The sequence below is a fragment of the Trematomus bernacchii genome, unplaced genomic scaffold, assembly GCF_902827165.1.
Source record: "Trematomus bernacchii unplaced genomic scaffold, fTreBer1.1, whole genome shotgun sequence".
Taxonomy (NCBI): domain Eukaryota; kingdom Metazoa; phylum Chordata; class Actinopteri; order Perciformes; family Nototheniidae; genus Trematomus; species Trematomus bernacchii.
The window spans coordinates 2169328-2183916 of record NW_022988082.1 but is presented as its reverse complement, the minus strand read 5'-3'; the positions used below and the strand labels follow the sequence as shown (position 1 = coordinate 2183916).

General features: G+C 40.6%; 1 protein-coding gene across 4 annotated transcripts; it reads right to left on the bottom strand.

Moving 5' to 3' along the window:
- Window positions 1-986: 986 nt before the first annotated feature.
- Window positions 987-14204, bottom strand: cep44 (centrosomal protein 44). Of its 4 annotated transcripts, none has more exons than XM_034120884.1 (11): window positions 14010-14204; window positions 13772-13868; window positions 12448-12595; window positions 12109-12246; window positions 11601-11702; window positions 10442-10630; window positions 8715-8843; window positions 8499-8597; window positions 7049-7126; window positions 2343-2380; window positions 987-1242 (listed from the first exon to the last, which is right to left on the bottom strand). In XM_034120884.1, exons 2-11 carry the CDS (start codon window positions 13861-13863, stop codon window positions 1194-1196), a joined length of 1062 nt encoding a protein of 353 aa, XP_033976775.1. In that variant the 5' UTR covers window positions 13864-13868; window positions 14010-14204; the 3' UTR covers window positions 987-1193. The 4 variants fall into 4 exon arrangements, with proteins under 4 accessions (XP_033976775.1, XP_033976776.1, XP_033976778.1 ...); XM_034120885.1 differs by having other exon boundaries at window positions 11601-11681; XM_034120887.1 differs by having other exon boundaries at window positions 11601-11672.
- Between the last annotated feature and the right edge of the window lie 385 nt (window positions 14205-14589).

The following is a 14589-nucleotide window of genomic DNA, read 5'->3' as shown; positions in this document are numbered from 1 at the left end:
ATCCAAAAATTATTTTGTACTTATATTGAAAACTACCCTTGGATGATGGGTTAGTAGACTAAAAGCTTTAGGAATCCAAAGTACAACATATAATAAGTACCCTGTATCAAGATTGATGCAAAACAAGTGACATTTGACCTTTTTAGAGAGGTTTAGCCAAAAACACTCCACCTCTGAGGTGATTTGGGTAAAAATGTTTTTTTTCCTTCATATCTCTGGAACCCATTGGTCGATTTTGATGGTTGACACCTCTTTCTGACCGTTAGAGCCAATAGAATCGAAGGGGGAGTCCCCCACACACACTCATTGTGAAACAAAAAGGAGGGGGCTTTGCGCATGTCATTTTGCATTAGAGTGAAGCTACATTCTAGCTCTGACATCTAGAAACGGAATAGCATGGATTATCCGTTTTATTGCTCATGGATTATCAGAAATCATTTCAAAGGGACACAGACACATTGGATTAACCTATGGATTAACTTCAGCAGCGTTTTTATCGTTTTAATGCCATTGAAGACCACTTTGGATTGACTACAGAGCCAAGGTAACCATGTTAGCATTTTTAGCTACCTAGCGTCACCTGTTTTGATGTCTGTTTTTGTTTAGAACATCGCAAATTCGTATAATTCAGTGATAATGAGGGTACCCATCAATTCTGTGTCACCTCACGATGTGAAACGATGTCATGGATGTGGAGAAAAGATAAATAATAAGGTTTTGTGAGTGATCTTCGGTGCAGTAATCTGTTAGCATTTTTCGCTCATTGCTAATTCAGAGGCTCAGTGTTAGCATTGTGGGTTTTCTTTTAAAAAAAAAAATATATATTATCAGTTAGATGGATATAAAACATTCATAGTTTATTAAATGAACATGCCCTCAGACACTGTTTCCTGCAAGATGTTGCGGCAGTGCCCCGGTACCGGGGTCTCTCGGGCTTAACAGGTTAAACAAAACTTCTGTAAATGAAAAGAAATCAACCAAGCCGCTGCAGTTTGAAAAATAGAGCATTTATTTGTGAAGGGCCGGTCCTTGCAGCCAGGGCTCTTTCACTTTCATAGTGACCGTATTTCTTCCTCACTCAGAGCTTGTCAGAAGTACAAGAGGCTTATAGAAGCTTCAGATCAAGCTGATTGATACAAAACGGTGATCATTCGGTTTAATAAGGAACATGTCAGATAATGTTTCAACACAAACTAACTGGAAGACTCGGTGATCTTCAGCAGACTGGAGGTGCTCTTCAGCCTAAAAGGTCAAACAGACAAACAAATCATTAAATTAATTTAGTCCCAATTATATTTGAATTGACAAGTTGAACACATTTTTTTATCATTCTTAATATGATATATGCAGCAACACATCCTCTATAACAGGGGTAGCCAACACGGTGCCCGCGGGCACTTAGTCGCCCGCAGGGGCAACGTGAGTCGCCCGCGGGGCATGTTCTAAAAATAGCTCGCCAAGCAAATCCAAAATGTATAAAATACACAAAACAAAAAAGGAAATGTAATTAAAAGAATCTACCCTATGCATAAACGAAACCTAAATCATAGCGAACTCTATCTACTTACTACAACTCTATATCTACTTAACACCCCTCCCCCCCCCCACCCCCACAATGAATATCGACCAATCACGTTCTTGCTTGATTTGCGGGACCAGCGTTGCAGTCTGGAAGAAAAGCAATGTGGCACCTCCCCGCTGATTTTCCTTCTGGCAGAATCTACACAACACATCAGCCCCATTGAACAGCCTATCATGCCAGCCTATACAACACATGGGGGGCAGAGCTTTACTCTGTGTGTTGCAACTTGCATATATATTTATTGCACTTGACGCACACACACGGATCGCGTAATTTCCACCTGGGACAGGGGGGAAATGTCCCCCGCTCTTTTCGAAATCCCGTTTGTGCTAAATATATACACTGCAAAAAACAAAAACAATAGGAGTAAAAGTAGCCCCCGACTTGTTTTATTTATTGAAAGTAGCCCTCACCCTAAAAAAGGTTGGTGACCCCTGCTCTATAAGATCAAGAAACATTAAATGTTGGATCATCATCAGGACCAAATACCCTACAAGAAAGGAATCGGATCTTAAACAGAGCTACATTTTTTGTTTTGTTGGAGGGCCAGACTGACACTAAAACAAAAAACAAGGTCAGACAGATATGGTGGTTGCATTGTGTGAACTTTTATAAACAAAAGGAGAGATAAATCACAAAGCCAAAATCAGTGGGCGGCTCGACGTATATTGTGTACATTTGGAACTCTGAGGTCTGTGAAAAGAGGATCTTCATAGAAACTAAGGGCTTAATATAAAAAAAACTATAATAAAGAACTTACATGTTTGTGATCCTATCCAGTCTGTCCTTGATGTCCCCCTGGATAAAGAAACAGAACAGACCAAAAACGTTGTTACTTGCAACAAATATTGAACTGAAGAGATTTACTGCAGCAGCGTGGAATGGCCTAACTAAAGACAAGCCTGAGGATCTCAGACTGCGGGGAGGGGCTTCGGGATATATACAGCTCCACTGCAGCATTATGAGTTTCTCTGGTTTTACGATGTATATTTGTGTTTGAGTCAAATAAAATAATAAGAATAACAGTAGTCTAACTGACTGGTGATGAAGGCATGGATTACACTTTCCAGATTTTTGGAACTAAGAAATGTTAGATCTTTTGAATCTTTTAAATGTTTCTGAGGTGATGAATGCAGGATTGAAACATTTGGCATGTTTGTCTAAACTGAGGTTTTGGTAAAAGAATGACAACTGGATTCAGCTTAATCTTCCTGACCTATAATCATTTTCTCTGTCTTATCAGTATTTAGCTGCAGGATATTTTGTTCCAGTTGTGGACGCCCTGAAGGAGGTTTAGCAGGGTCACAGCTTAGATACACCTGAGTATCGACTGCGTACAAATGGAAACTGACGTCCTGTCTACACCTATATTACATAGAGCCCTGCATGGAAATGCACCGGGATATATATATATATATGTGACCTTCTCCATCCCTACATCGCCAGTAGGTCACTCAGGTCTTCAGACCAGGGCCTACTGGCTGTCCCACGGTCTCGTCTAAAAACTAAAGGTGACCGTGCCTTTCAGGTGGAGCTCCAACACTGTGGAACTCTCTCCCTATAGACATCCGCTCTGCAGTCTCTGTAGAAGCTTTTAAAAAAACTACTGAAGACCTATCTTTTTATATTGGCTTTTATTTCTATTTGAAATGTGTGTGGTGTGTTCTGTTATTATGTTTGTTCCTTTCAGGACTCCAGAGGCCTGTACTACGAAGCCGGTTCTACATAACCTGGATATGTTTGAGTTAGCCGGTTGGCCTAATCCAAAACATACGTGCTCTCGCTAAGCGGTCCTACGACGCTGGTTATCAAGTGGATCGCTCAAGCCAGCCGTGCCCTATCTAGTTAGGTGCGCGTTCACATGAAAGGGGTGGTATTTGGAGCATTCGACCAATCACAAACATGGACAAGCGTACTGACAGCGCAGCGTCATACTTCCTGAATGAGAAGTGAACTATAATATTAGACATATGAAGAAGTTAAACTTTAAACATCCATGACTTAAACACTTTATCCAGGATCAAAGCCACATAGCTGCACCTGCAAGGTGAATACAGCTGGTAAAAGAAAAAGTGTTTGAATGCGTACATTAACAGGTTTATGATATCACTGCCCCGTCCAAGACACGAGTGGATCTGACTTTAATTACATTTGACTCGAGTGTTTCGTCAACTTAATGTGTTGCTTAAAATAATACTTCTGCATACAGTATGTGACACTGAGTGTTGCACGGCCAGATACGGCTCAGCTGACTCAGATAAGGAAATATATGATACATTATGATGTGATATGATATGAATGATAATGGGACACATCGACGTCTGCACTCACAGTGCCGCGGACTGATCCGGTTACTTATGTTGTGGCAGATATTTAAGTAAGCTTTCTTAACGCTAATGTTATAATAGTCAGATTGCTCTGAAGATGGGAGGGGATATTCTATTCATTCTCACGTTCACACAGTCAGTTGATTTTTGCCGGCCGTCTTTCCTGCAACGGCAGTTTTTCTGTATTTCCTCTATCCTGTAATATGACTTGATCGCTTTAAACTCTGCACACTGAGCTCTGATTAGTCAGCAGGCGGTGCTTTCACTGAGTTGATCTCTTAGCCTGCAACCTAACCTGCTCCGGACCAGGGGCCTATACTACGAAGCAAGATTTTCGTTTAGCAAGCTAACTTCAGGGGTTTCCGGTCCTACGAAGCTGGTTCACTTTTTAGCGGGCTAGATAACTTATTCTGAACGGCTATCCTCCGGAGCAGGATAGGTTCCAGGATAAAAGCACTGCCTGCTGACCAATCAGAGCTCAGTGTGCGGATCAATTCATATTACAGGAGAAAGGAAATACAGTTTAAACTGCCGTTGCAGGAAAGACGGCCGGCCAAAATCACCGACTGTGTGAACGTGAAAATGAATAGAATATCCCCTCCCATCTTCAGAGCAATCTGACTATTATAACATTAGCGTTAAGAAAGCTTACTTAAATATCTGCCACAACTTAAGTAACCGGATCAAAGTAACATTAAGTACAGTCCGCGGCACTGTGAGTGCAGACGTCGATGTGTCCCATTATCATTCATATCATATCACATCATAATGTATCATATATTTCCTTATCTGAGTCAGCTGAGCCGTATCTGGCCGTGCAACACTCACAGTGTCACATACTGTATGCAGAAGTATTATTTTAAGCAACACATTAAGTTGACGAAACACTTGAGTCAAATGTAATTAAAGTCAGATCGTGTCTTAGACGGGGCAGTGATATCATAAACCTGTTAATGTACGCATTCAAACACTTTTTCTTTTACCAGCTGTATTCACCTTGCAGGTGCAGCTATGTGGCTTTGATCCTGGATAAAGTGTTTAAGTCATGGATGTTTAAAGTTTAACGTCTTCATATATGTCTAATATTATAGTTGACTTTTCATTCAGGAAGTATGACGCGCTCGCTGCGCTGTCAGTACGCGTCATACACAAACATGGCTTGTCCATGTTTGTGATTGGTCGATTGCTCCAGATACCACCCATTTTATGTGAACGCGCATCTAACTAGATAGGACACGGCTGGCTTGAGCGATCGAGTTGATAGCCAGTGACGTAGGACCGTTTAGCAAGAGCGTTTTTATTTTTTTATTTAGTCAACCGGATAACTCCAAACATATCCAGGATATATTGAACTAGATTCGTAGTATACCCCCCCAGGTTAGCCGCTCAGCATAAGTTACCATGGAGATCTAGCCCGCTAAAAAGAGAACCAGCGTCGTAGGACCGGAAACCCAGAGTTTTCCCTGAAGTTAGCCCGCTAAGCGAAAATCCTGCTTCGTAGTACAGGCCTCAGGTCTGTGTTATGTTTTTATGTTGACCTTAAACATTTCTGCCTTATGTGGTTATTATATTCATGTTTCTGTGGTCTTCATTTTAACTTTTGTTCTTTCTTGTGAAGCACTTTGTGAATTCTATTTCTGTGAAAGGTGCTATACGAAATAAACTTATAATTATTATTATTATTATTATTATATATGGTGGCCAAGAGGGAGCATGTTAATGGAAAAGAAAGGCACAAATGGACAAACTAACACTGTGAACAACACAATACAGTATAATGCAACCCAGTACTGAAATCTAAAACATCATTAAGTTAATATCCAAACCTGTTTAAAGAGTCGCAACAGAAATGTGTTTATACTAGGGCTGTCAAGTTAACGCGTTAATAACGCGTTAACGCAAAAAAAAATTAACGCCACTAATTATTTTAACGCGATTAACGCATGTGTATTTTTTGTCCTCGGCCGCCGTAGTTTCAGAGCGCATCGAGTGTAAAATACCATCGACAAGCTGATGCTGACAGCCCCGCTCCTGCCGCCCGCTTGTGGCAGACCACACTACCACGCTCACTGGCAGGCCCGGACTGGCCATCGGGAGGACCGGGAGGGAGTGTGTATGTGTGGCGCGACTGGCGCGACTCGCGCGAGCGAGGCACACCTTACGTGTTGTTGTTGTTAGCATCTGGTGCTAGCTAGCTGCGCTAACGGATATAAGCAGCTGTTTCAATGACATTTCGCCGACAACTGCGCCGAGCACTTGACTTTATGCAGGTAGCCAGACAGTGGGACATTGTAAGAAAAGTCAGCACACTCAGCACGGATAGTACGCGCTACATGATTGCAGCGTCCAGGCAGCACACGTTCGAGCATATATGCCTTGAGCGGCACATAGCTCCAACGATCCATCACAGTGTCTCTCTCTCTCCACACACACACACACACACACACACACACACACACACACACACACACACACACACACACACACACACACACACACACACACACACACACACACACACACACACACACACACACACACACACACACACACACACACACACACACACACACACACACACACACACACACACACACACACACACACACACACACACACACACACACACACACACACACACACACACACACACACACACACACACACACACACACACACACACACACACACACACACACACACACACACACACACACACACACACACACACACACACACACACACACACACACACACACACACACACACACACACACACACACACACACACACACACACAATTATTGTATGAGAGAGGTTCCAGGTTGAATTGAGGCGAATATTTGTAATGTTCAGGTTGTTGTGTTTAATATTCATGAGAATATTTCAAATTGTTCAAATGATAATAAACAAACATATAAAGCATATTTGTCCACTCATATGTTGATAAGAGTATTAAAAACTTGAAAGATATCCCTCTAAGGTACATTTAGAACAGATAAAAAATGTGCGATTAATTTGCGATTAATCGCGATTAACTATGGACAATCATGCGATTAATCGCGATTAAATATTTTAATCGACTGACAGCCCTAGTTTATACATAGTGACAGAGAGGAGGGTGTTTGTTCTGTCTCACCTTTGAAGCATCAGACATGGAGCTGGATGAGTAGTTAGATGCACATGGACAGGATGGACACTGCGGCGGGACACTTAACTGAGACATAGAGGCGAGAAAGCAGTGGTCAGTTTTAATTGTGCTTATTAAAGATTCATGGAAAACTGGCTTAGTGACTGCTGACTGCAAGATAATCACATGTAGTCACTGTGAGGGCTGCAGTTTGACTTAGCAAAGAGTTTCCCCACTTCTAAGTGATGTTACTGCAACTTAACAGCAACATTCCTAGCACACCAACATGAAGCTGAACTGACAATAGATTCACATTTAGAGTGGAAGTTACATGACTTTATTACAGTGTTATTCCCGATCACTTTTTAAAGTGTTCATTAGAGGCGAAGAGAAATTCCAGTGATTCTGAACATCTGAAGAACTTTGTGACACATCTGGGATACATAAACTCTGAGGCAATGATTGTAATCCTGAAATAATCCCACAACTACTTGTTTTTACCTTTTAGTCAAGCTCCCAGCTCGTAGAGTCCTATAGTGAACCCGGAAAAGTTTGATGTTAGAAATGTATAGTAGGGTCCCCAGCAGATAGAAACTGCCGTATGCTAACTTGCATATGTTTGGCAATTTGCACAATTACCATAAATTGCCTTAATTACCATGAATTACCATTATAGCCTACAATAGTAAAAAAAATGACTTGGTCGATTTGGGCAACTTTGGGGGTTATTGTGATGCCGAGTCCATTTCTGACATTTTTAAGGTTTTTTAAAAAATGGCAGTATTACCAGAAAGTTGACATATTTGTACTTGGTAGACTGATTTCGATTAATTTTGGTTCGATTTGGGAGATTTTCTGGATCATTTGGATTGGACAGTTTGCCTATTTATTTGAAAACAAAAATTGTCCACAGTAGAGGTACTCCTTTTCATCGTGTGCTCTCTATATCCAATGGTCACAACACTCCTCATGGTAGGTTAAATCTGCCCATGGAGTACAAATTTGAAAATACACTTTCTGGTTAAAACAAAAAAATGTATCCTGAAAATGTCAGAAATTGACTCAGCATCCTCAATAAGGCCCAAAACCACTCTAAAACTGGCCAATCGGCAGGCCATTTTTAAACTATTGTCCCCTTAGGCTATAATGCCATTAATGCTAATTAACACAATTTATGCTGATTGTGCAAATTGCCCAACATATGCAAGTTAGCATCCAGCAGTTTCTATGTGCTGCCCATACAATACATTTCTAACATAAAACGTTGGGGTACTCAACATCTCCGGTTCACTATGCTGGCAACTAGACTACTTCCTCAGATTAGCATAGATGTTACATCTTCACAATTGTAACGTGAAGATGCCCGATTAGATTAACACAATAGCAGAAACATGACATTCATAGGCTACCTTCTAAATCGAGATGGAATCAAAATAAAATGTCACAGCATGTACACTACCTGTATATTGTTCAGATCTACTTTAGTTTCCAATAACAGCAATCTGCTCATCAGATTTTCCCAGCTCTCTCTGGATATCGTGATGACCTGTTCTTCATCCTGAAAGAACATGATAAATGGAAAAGGTGGATGCAACAGTAATGTTGTATTACTTTGCTGTCTGTCCTGTAAAGGAAACATATACAACAAAGGGATGAATATGTAACAGAAATAGACCTTGTCTGTGTTTCTGTGTTGGTCACGTTCCTCCATGCGCTCCTCCAGCACACTGAGCCGGTCCAGCACACACACCACACTCCCTAGTTGAGCTTCCAGTGCGGACAGCCTCCCCTCTACTTCTGACGACTGAAAGACAAAGATAACAGTTACATTACATTTCATGTTGCATGTGTTCACACTCACCTATAGAGGTCCTCACAACTTTAGGCTGTTTCAAAGTGTCAGTAATAAACACAACAATCAGCCCATCACAGACCTTTGATGGGCTGTCTTCTCTTTGATGGGCTGTCTTCTGAATGGTTAAACATCACTAATGGTGTACCACAAGGTTCAGTTTTAGGTCCACTATTATTCTCTATCTATATTAATAGTTTAGGTGAAAATGTCGAAGGAGCAACCTTACATTTTTATGCGGACGATACCGTTATGTACTGTGCAGGTCCCTCGACCTTAAGCTTAAGCTTCTTTTAAATGTGGATAAAACCAAGGTAATGCTCTTTTCTAAAGCTACAAATACACCAGAGACTGCTTTGGATATTGTAACTACGCAAGGAATACAACTTGAAGTGGTTGCCTGTTACAAATACCTGGGTATCTGGCTTGATGACTGTCTCACTTTTAAATTTCATGTAAATAACCTGCTTAAAAAACTGAGGGTTAGGCTAGGTTTCTTTTACAGAAACGAGTCCTGTTTCTCGCTTGAGGCCAGGAAAAGGCTCTGTGACCTTTTGACCTGTGCTGGACTATGGTGATTTGTTATATATGAATGCACCTGCCCATTGCCTGAGCAAGTTAGATGCTGCGTATCACAGTGCACTGAGATTTGTGACAAATTGTAAAGCACTTACGCATCACTGTACACTGTATACCAAGGCGGTTTTGCCATCACTTACTGTACGGAGGCTCAGTCACTGGTACATGTTCATTTACAAAGCCATGTTGGATAAACTACCTTCTTATATCTGCTCTCTGATCTCTCGGCGAATTGAAAGTAGTTATTGCCTGAGATCGCATGCTGTGGTTTTATTAAATGTGTCAAGTGCTAGGACTGTCTTAGGGAAGAAAGCTTTTAGATGTGCAGCTCCACTAACTTGGAACAGTCTGCAAAAAGAATGGAAAATTACCAATCTGGTACCACTACATGTTTTTAAAGCTCGGTTGGATGCTACACAATCAGATGCTGTTGGTACCTGTACATGTGGATAGATATGTAAATTGTAATCCCTGTAATATTTGCTGTATGATGTCCTTTTGTTGTTCTGTTGTTTATGTTTTTATGTCTTCATGTGGAACCTACTGCTGCAGGTCTCCCTTGAAAAAGAGATAATTGATCTCAATGGGATTTCACCTGGATAAATAAAGGTTTTGAATTGAATTGAATTGAACAAGGCTGCTGGAAGTCAGTCAGTGTATATGATGACATCATACTAACTGTTGCACAACATTCATCTTCTATGAGTTCATTTGAATGGGCAGGATCATGTACAGTATATCATGTTGTATAATCTAACAAAATATATGTCCCTCTGGGTGTGTTAGTACAATTAGCAAAAGACAAATGCGATTGTTTAATAGATATTTCTTTAATTGAGTAAATCAAAATATACAGATAAACTCTATATATATGTTTTAGGGGATAAAAAGAATGTTTCTATTTGCAAATGGCTGTTAACGCCTTCGACAAGCTCTACCTAAGTCTTCACACTGCTTCAGTAAATGCTTACATAGAGGAGGTGATCGTTGTCCACACCCTGTCCTGCCAGCTCTCCCTCTCTAGGAGAAGTGGACGAGTGCACTTCATTATGAGAAATATGAGTCACAATATGGGAGGAGAATGCTTCTGCATGGGAGGAGTTTGTGGGGGAAATGGAGCAATTTCCCATGTGATTCTCAACCACTGGCTTCTTGGACATCTGAAACACATCAAAACCCAATGGCATTCAACTAAAGAGAAATTCCCTTAAGTAAACTCCTAATCATCACAGCTTTCTCAGAAATATCAGCTTACTTACCAGCAAGTATCAAATACTTCTATTTATAAGTGCATGTCACTAATATTAGTATATTAGAGGGTTTAAAGGTTGTGTTCAATGCAAGTTACCATCTGAAATGATATGGCTTCTTCGTACAGAAACACAGTCTGACGAGCACATTGAAGGCCCTCACATCTTTCTCCATACTGTTTAAAGTTGTTTAGTATTAGGTAATCTTTTGCCTTAGGTATCTGTTTTCTAAAGAAAGCCAGCTGGAGCACGACCTTTTAAATTGTGTTATTCAATCACACTGAATATGCACAGCTGTGGGTTTTATGGGTAAACCTGAAGTGGCTACCTTCCGGGCGGAGCGCTAAACTGTACTTCATCGCATGACCACATGAAGCTGGCGCTAATGGAACTCTGTGTCAATGCCCACATTTAAAGCAAAACCTAGAAATGTTACAGCCCGGTATAAAAGCATTGTGGGTCTTTACGAGTCATTTCTCCATGCATGGCAACTGTTCAGGGGATACATTTTTAATTAACTCAGTCATTTGAATCTTAACGGCTTAAAGTTGCGCATTATTAGGGGTGTGGTGCCATATCTTGAAGCCAACAATAATCAATAGTTTACAGTCCTTTGTATTTTTAGTGGAGATCTCAAGGTTCAAGGTTCAAGGTTTTATTTGTCATACGAACATAGCTACAGTGTAGTTACGACGATGAAAATCTTAGGTCACAGGCTCCTCCAACAGTGCAACACAATAACACAGATAAACATAAAAATATAGTGCAGGTAAATAGTAAATACAAAAATAAAAATAGTTTAAAAAGTGAAATAGTGAAATAGTGCAATAAGAGTCTAAATGCAAGTTATTGCAATATGATATCTTTGCACTCTGCTTACAGTGTCTGCATCAGTCAGGGTCGGATGGGCTTCTCCTCTGTCTTCCTTGTGTGAGGGAGGACATCTGACTCTCTGCTGCAACTGTAAATGTTTAACGGGTCTCTACATTTGGAAAATACATGTTTTCTCATATTCAAACAAAATAACTAATTTATTTTTGAAAAGGCCATTCATGAGTACTTTTAAGATTGGAATACTGCTCTGGAATAATAAAGAGACCACTGCAGCAATATCAGTTTCTCTGGATTTACTATTTATAGGTTTGTGTTTGAGTAAAAACATATAACTACTGACAACATGTATCTGTGTTGGAATTTAACAGACACTGGATTGTAATGGCTGCCATACATGTAGAGAATGAGATTCAAGACAAATGTGGAGGGGTCTCTTAATTTTTTTTTCAGAGCTGTATTAAGTACATTTAGCCTTTTTTGTTACACACTACTGCATCTGGTACAAACAGATGTTATCTGTGAGAGTAAAAAGTAGTAATTGAAAGGTTCTGTACCTTCTTTAGTAGGTTGTGTTTCTGCAGGACCAAGTTAATGATGTCACAGATTACAGAGATCTTCCTCACAGAGAACCCCCACTGGAGAAACTGCTGCTTGGTCAGTATGGGCTTATAGTGGAAGATATCTCGCAGTACCTAAACACAAATCACACTCTTACATTTGATCACACAACCTATAACAATTGTGAGAGTGAAGTGAAAATTCCCTGTATAGTAGTGGGATGTTAGTCAATGTCCCTGAAAGATAGAGGATGAATGTGAAATAAGAATTAAGAGCTTGACAACGTAATGCTGCATCTGTGAAAACATGGCGCTAAGATTGTGGGTATGTACTACCTTATAAAGAGTGTCAGTGAATCGGAGGTCCGTTTTGCCAGTCAGCTCAAGTCCATCCTCCATCAGTTGGTTAGCAAAAGGTGGAGAGAAGGAGGTGAGGGTGAAGCTCACAATAGGTAGGAAAGCGGAGGGATCCCCTTTGGAAAGGCTAGTGGAGAACCAAAGAATGACATACTAGATGGTGAGAAAATGTGCGCATAAGGAAAGATAGAATCTGATATTTAATGTCCACTGCTCAAAGTAGTTGTGATCACACACAGGAGTGATAATGCAGAGAGGCAATCACATCCTGCAGAAACCAAACCTGAGCATGAATTATTATTTAATGATTCTCTACAGTGTGCCAAACCTGCATTACACAATAGTGAGTCAATTTACTTACACATATCTGCATTTGTTTATGTTACATTAGGATTTAAAATGAATCTTGTGTGTATTTCATAATAGATACGGTTTGTTGGAGGTGTATATAATTGTGTATAATTGATATTATACTGTATCAAACATCCACAGCTTTCACATGTCAAACTATGTGCTGTGTTTGATTTGGTGTTAAGGGTCTGTGCTGTTTCTACAAAAAGAGCAAAATGCTGCAGACAAACAATTAAAAAGTAACTAGAGTTGGATGCTGGCCAAAAAACACACAATGACATTATGATGAGACGGCAAGAAAAAAAGAAATAGCTTTTGGAAAAAAGTCGAATGAGGAGTGTAATATTAGCGTACCATATGCCAGCAGCAGGGTGGGGGGGCCGTAGGGTCCCATGTTCCTGCTGCTTGCTGTGTAATAAACCTGCTCCCTATCATTTATGGAATTACTTTAGACAACCCTATAGATAACTTTTCAGTCAATAATATTGTTATTCTATGTACATGTTATACCCATACATCCAAATGTATTAAAGCAAACCCTAAATGTGATGTAGTTCACAATGAGTTTCTTTATTTTTTCAAAGCACTTAAATTAATGAAAAACAAAAATTCAATTAAACTGTTAAGCATGATTGAAAAATACGGTTTATGTAAAAAGCACTAGCCCCTTGTTGTATGTACTTAACTTTATTACTTTGATGTCTTCTGTATGCACCAGAAAAGTGTTCGTTGAAGACTCCGAAAGCCATGTTGTTGGTACATGCCTTTTCCAATAAAGAGCTTTAAAATAAGAAAGATAAACCCTGCTCACTGACTGCTGCTGGAGACATGCTGACGTTAGCGTTGTGATCTTAAACTAGCTTCGTTTAATACAACCTTGTGATGATACGTCAACGTTACAGTATGACGGTTTTAAAGGTTTCTGTTAGACTGGTGTGAGTTGTATTGTTACCCATTATAGTCCACATGTCCTGGGTACTTTATGGTCCGCAGGAGAGTTTCCAGTTTACGAAGACAAGCATTGACATCTCCATTCGACAGCATCTTGCCTGCGAGAGAAAGAGAAACGCTAAACTAAAAGTCTACACACAGTAGACGACATACAACTCCTAAATACTCAGCATAACATTTCAAAAACTTTTCTTCATGTGTAAACGAATACAGTAGTTAAAAAGGTTGCTGTAACCTACCACTCGTTAGTTTGTTTTGCCGGGTGATCCCCCGCACCAATGCGATTGGCTGTTGCGCGGCAAGTCTTTACACGTTCTGTAACGCGTTGACGTCATTGACGTAACCTGTACGCACACAGCTTTCTGATTTTTATTTTTTGTTTAGTTTAGTTTATCAGTTTGTCATCGGCTGCATCTCACTTCGGTTAAATTAAATCCTTGCGTCGTTTCCCTCCCACCAGGGAAGCATGGAGAGACGCAAGGACACCACGAGAAGCAGGGAAATTAGTTTTAAGAGCAATGGGACGTCCTTTCCTCCGGAGCGTCACGTGAAGCGACGTCCGTTTGTGATGACTCCGCACAGCTGATCGTCTGACAGCAGCCGGGGCCCGTTCTCATTTCATCAAATGTCCCTCCTCGACTCCTCGACTCCTCGGTCCTCCGGTAGTGACCCGGAAATGAATTTTAGCGCGCCATGTTGAAGGACATCTAATTTCTCTAAATGCACATCGAGGACCGAGCATCAAGCGTCGAGGAGGCTCTCTGGAGGAGCTATAACCGAGGATACACTGATGGGTCCTCCACGGTCCTCCACGGCTCC

What these genes read in the sequence shown, in the direction of transcription:
- cep44 (XM_034120884.1), bottom strand. Translation starts at nt 13,863, where the DNA reads ATGCTGTCGAATGGAGATGTCAATGCTTGTCTTCGTAAACTGGAAACT. An exon ending in CCCTGACTGATGCAGACACT is followed by an intron (nt 10,631 to 11,600) that starts GTAAGCAGAGTG and finishes GATGTGTTTCAG; the next exon opens with ATGTCCAAGAAGCCAGTGGT. An exon ending in TAGATCTGAACAATATACAG is followed by an intron (nt 7,127 to 8,498) that starts GTAGTGTACATG and finishes TCTATGTCTCAG; the next exon opens with TTAAGTGTCCCGCCGCAGTG.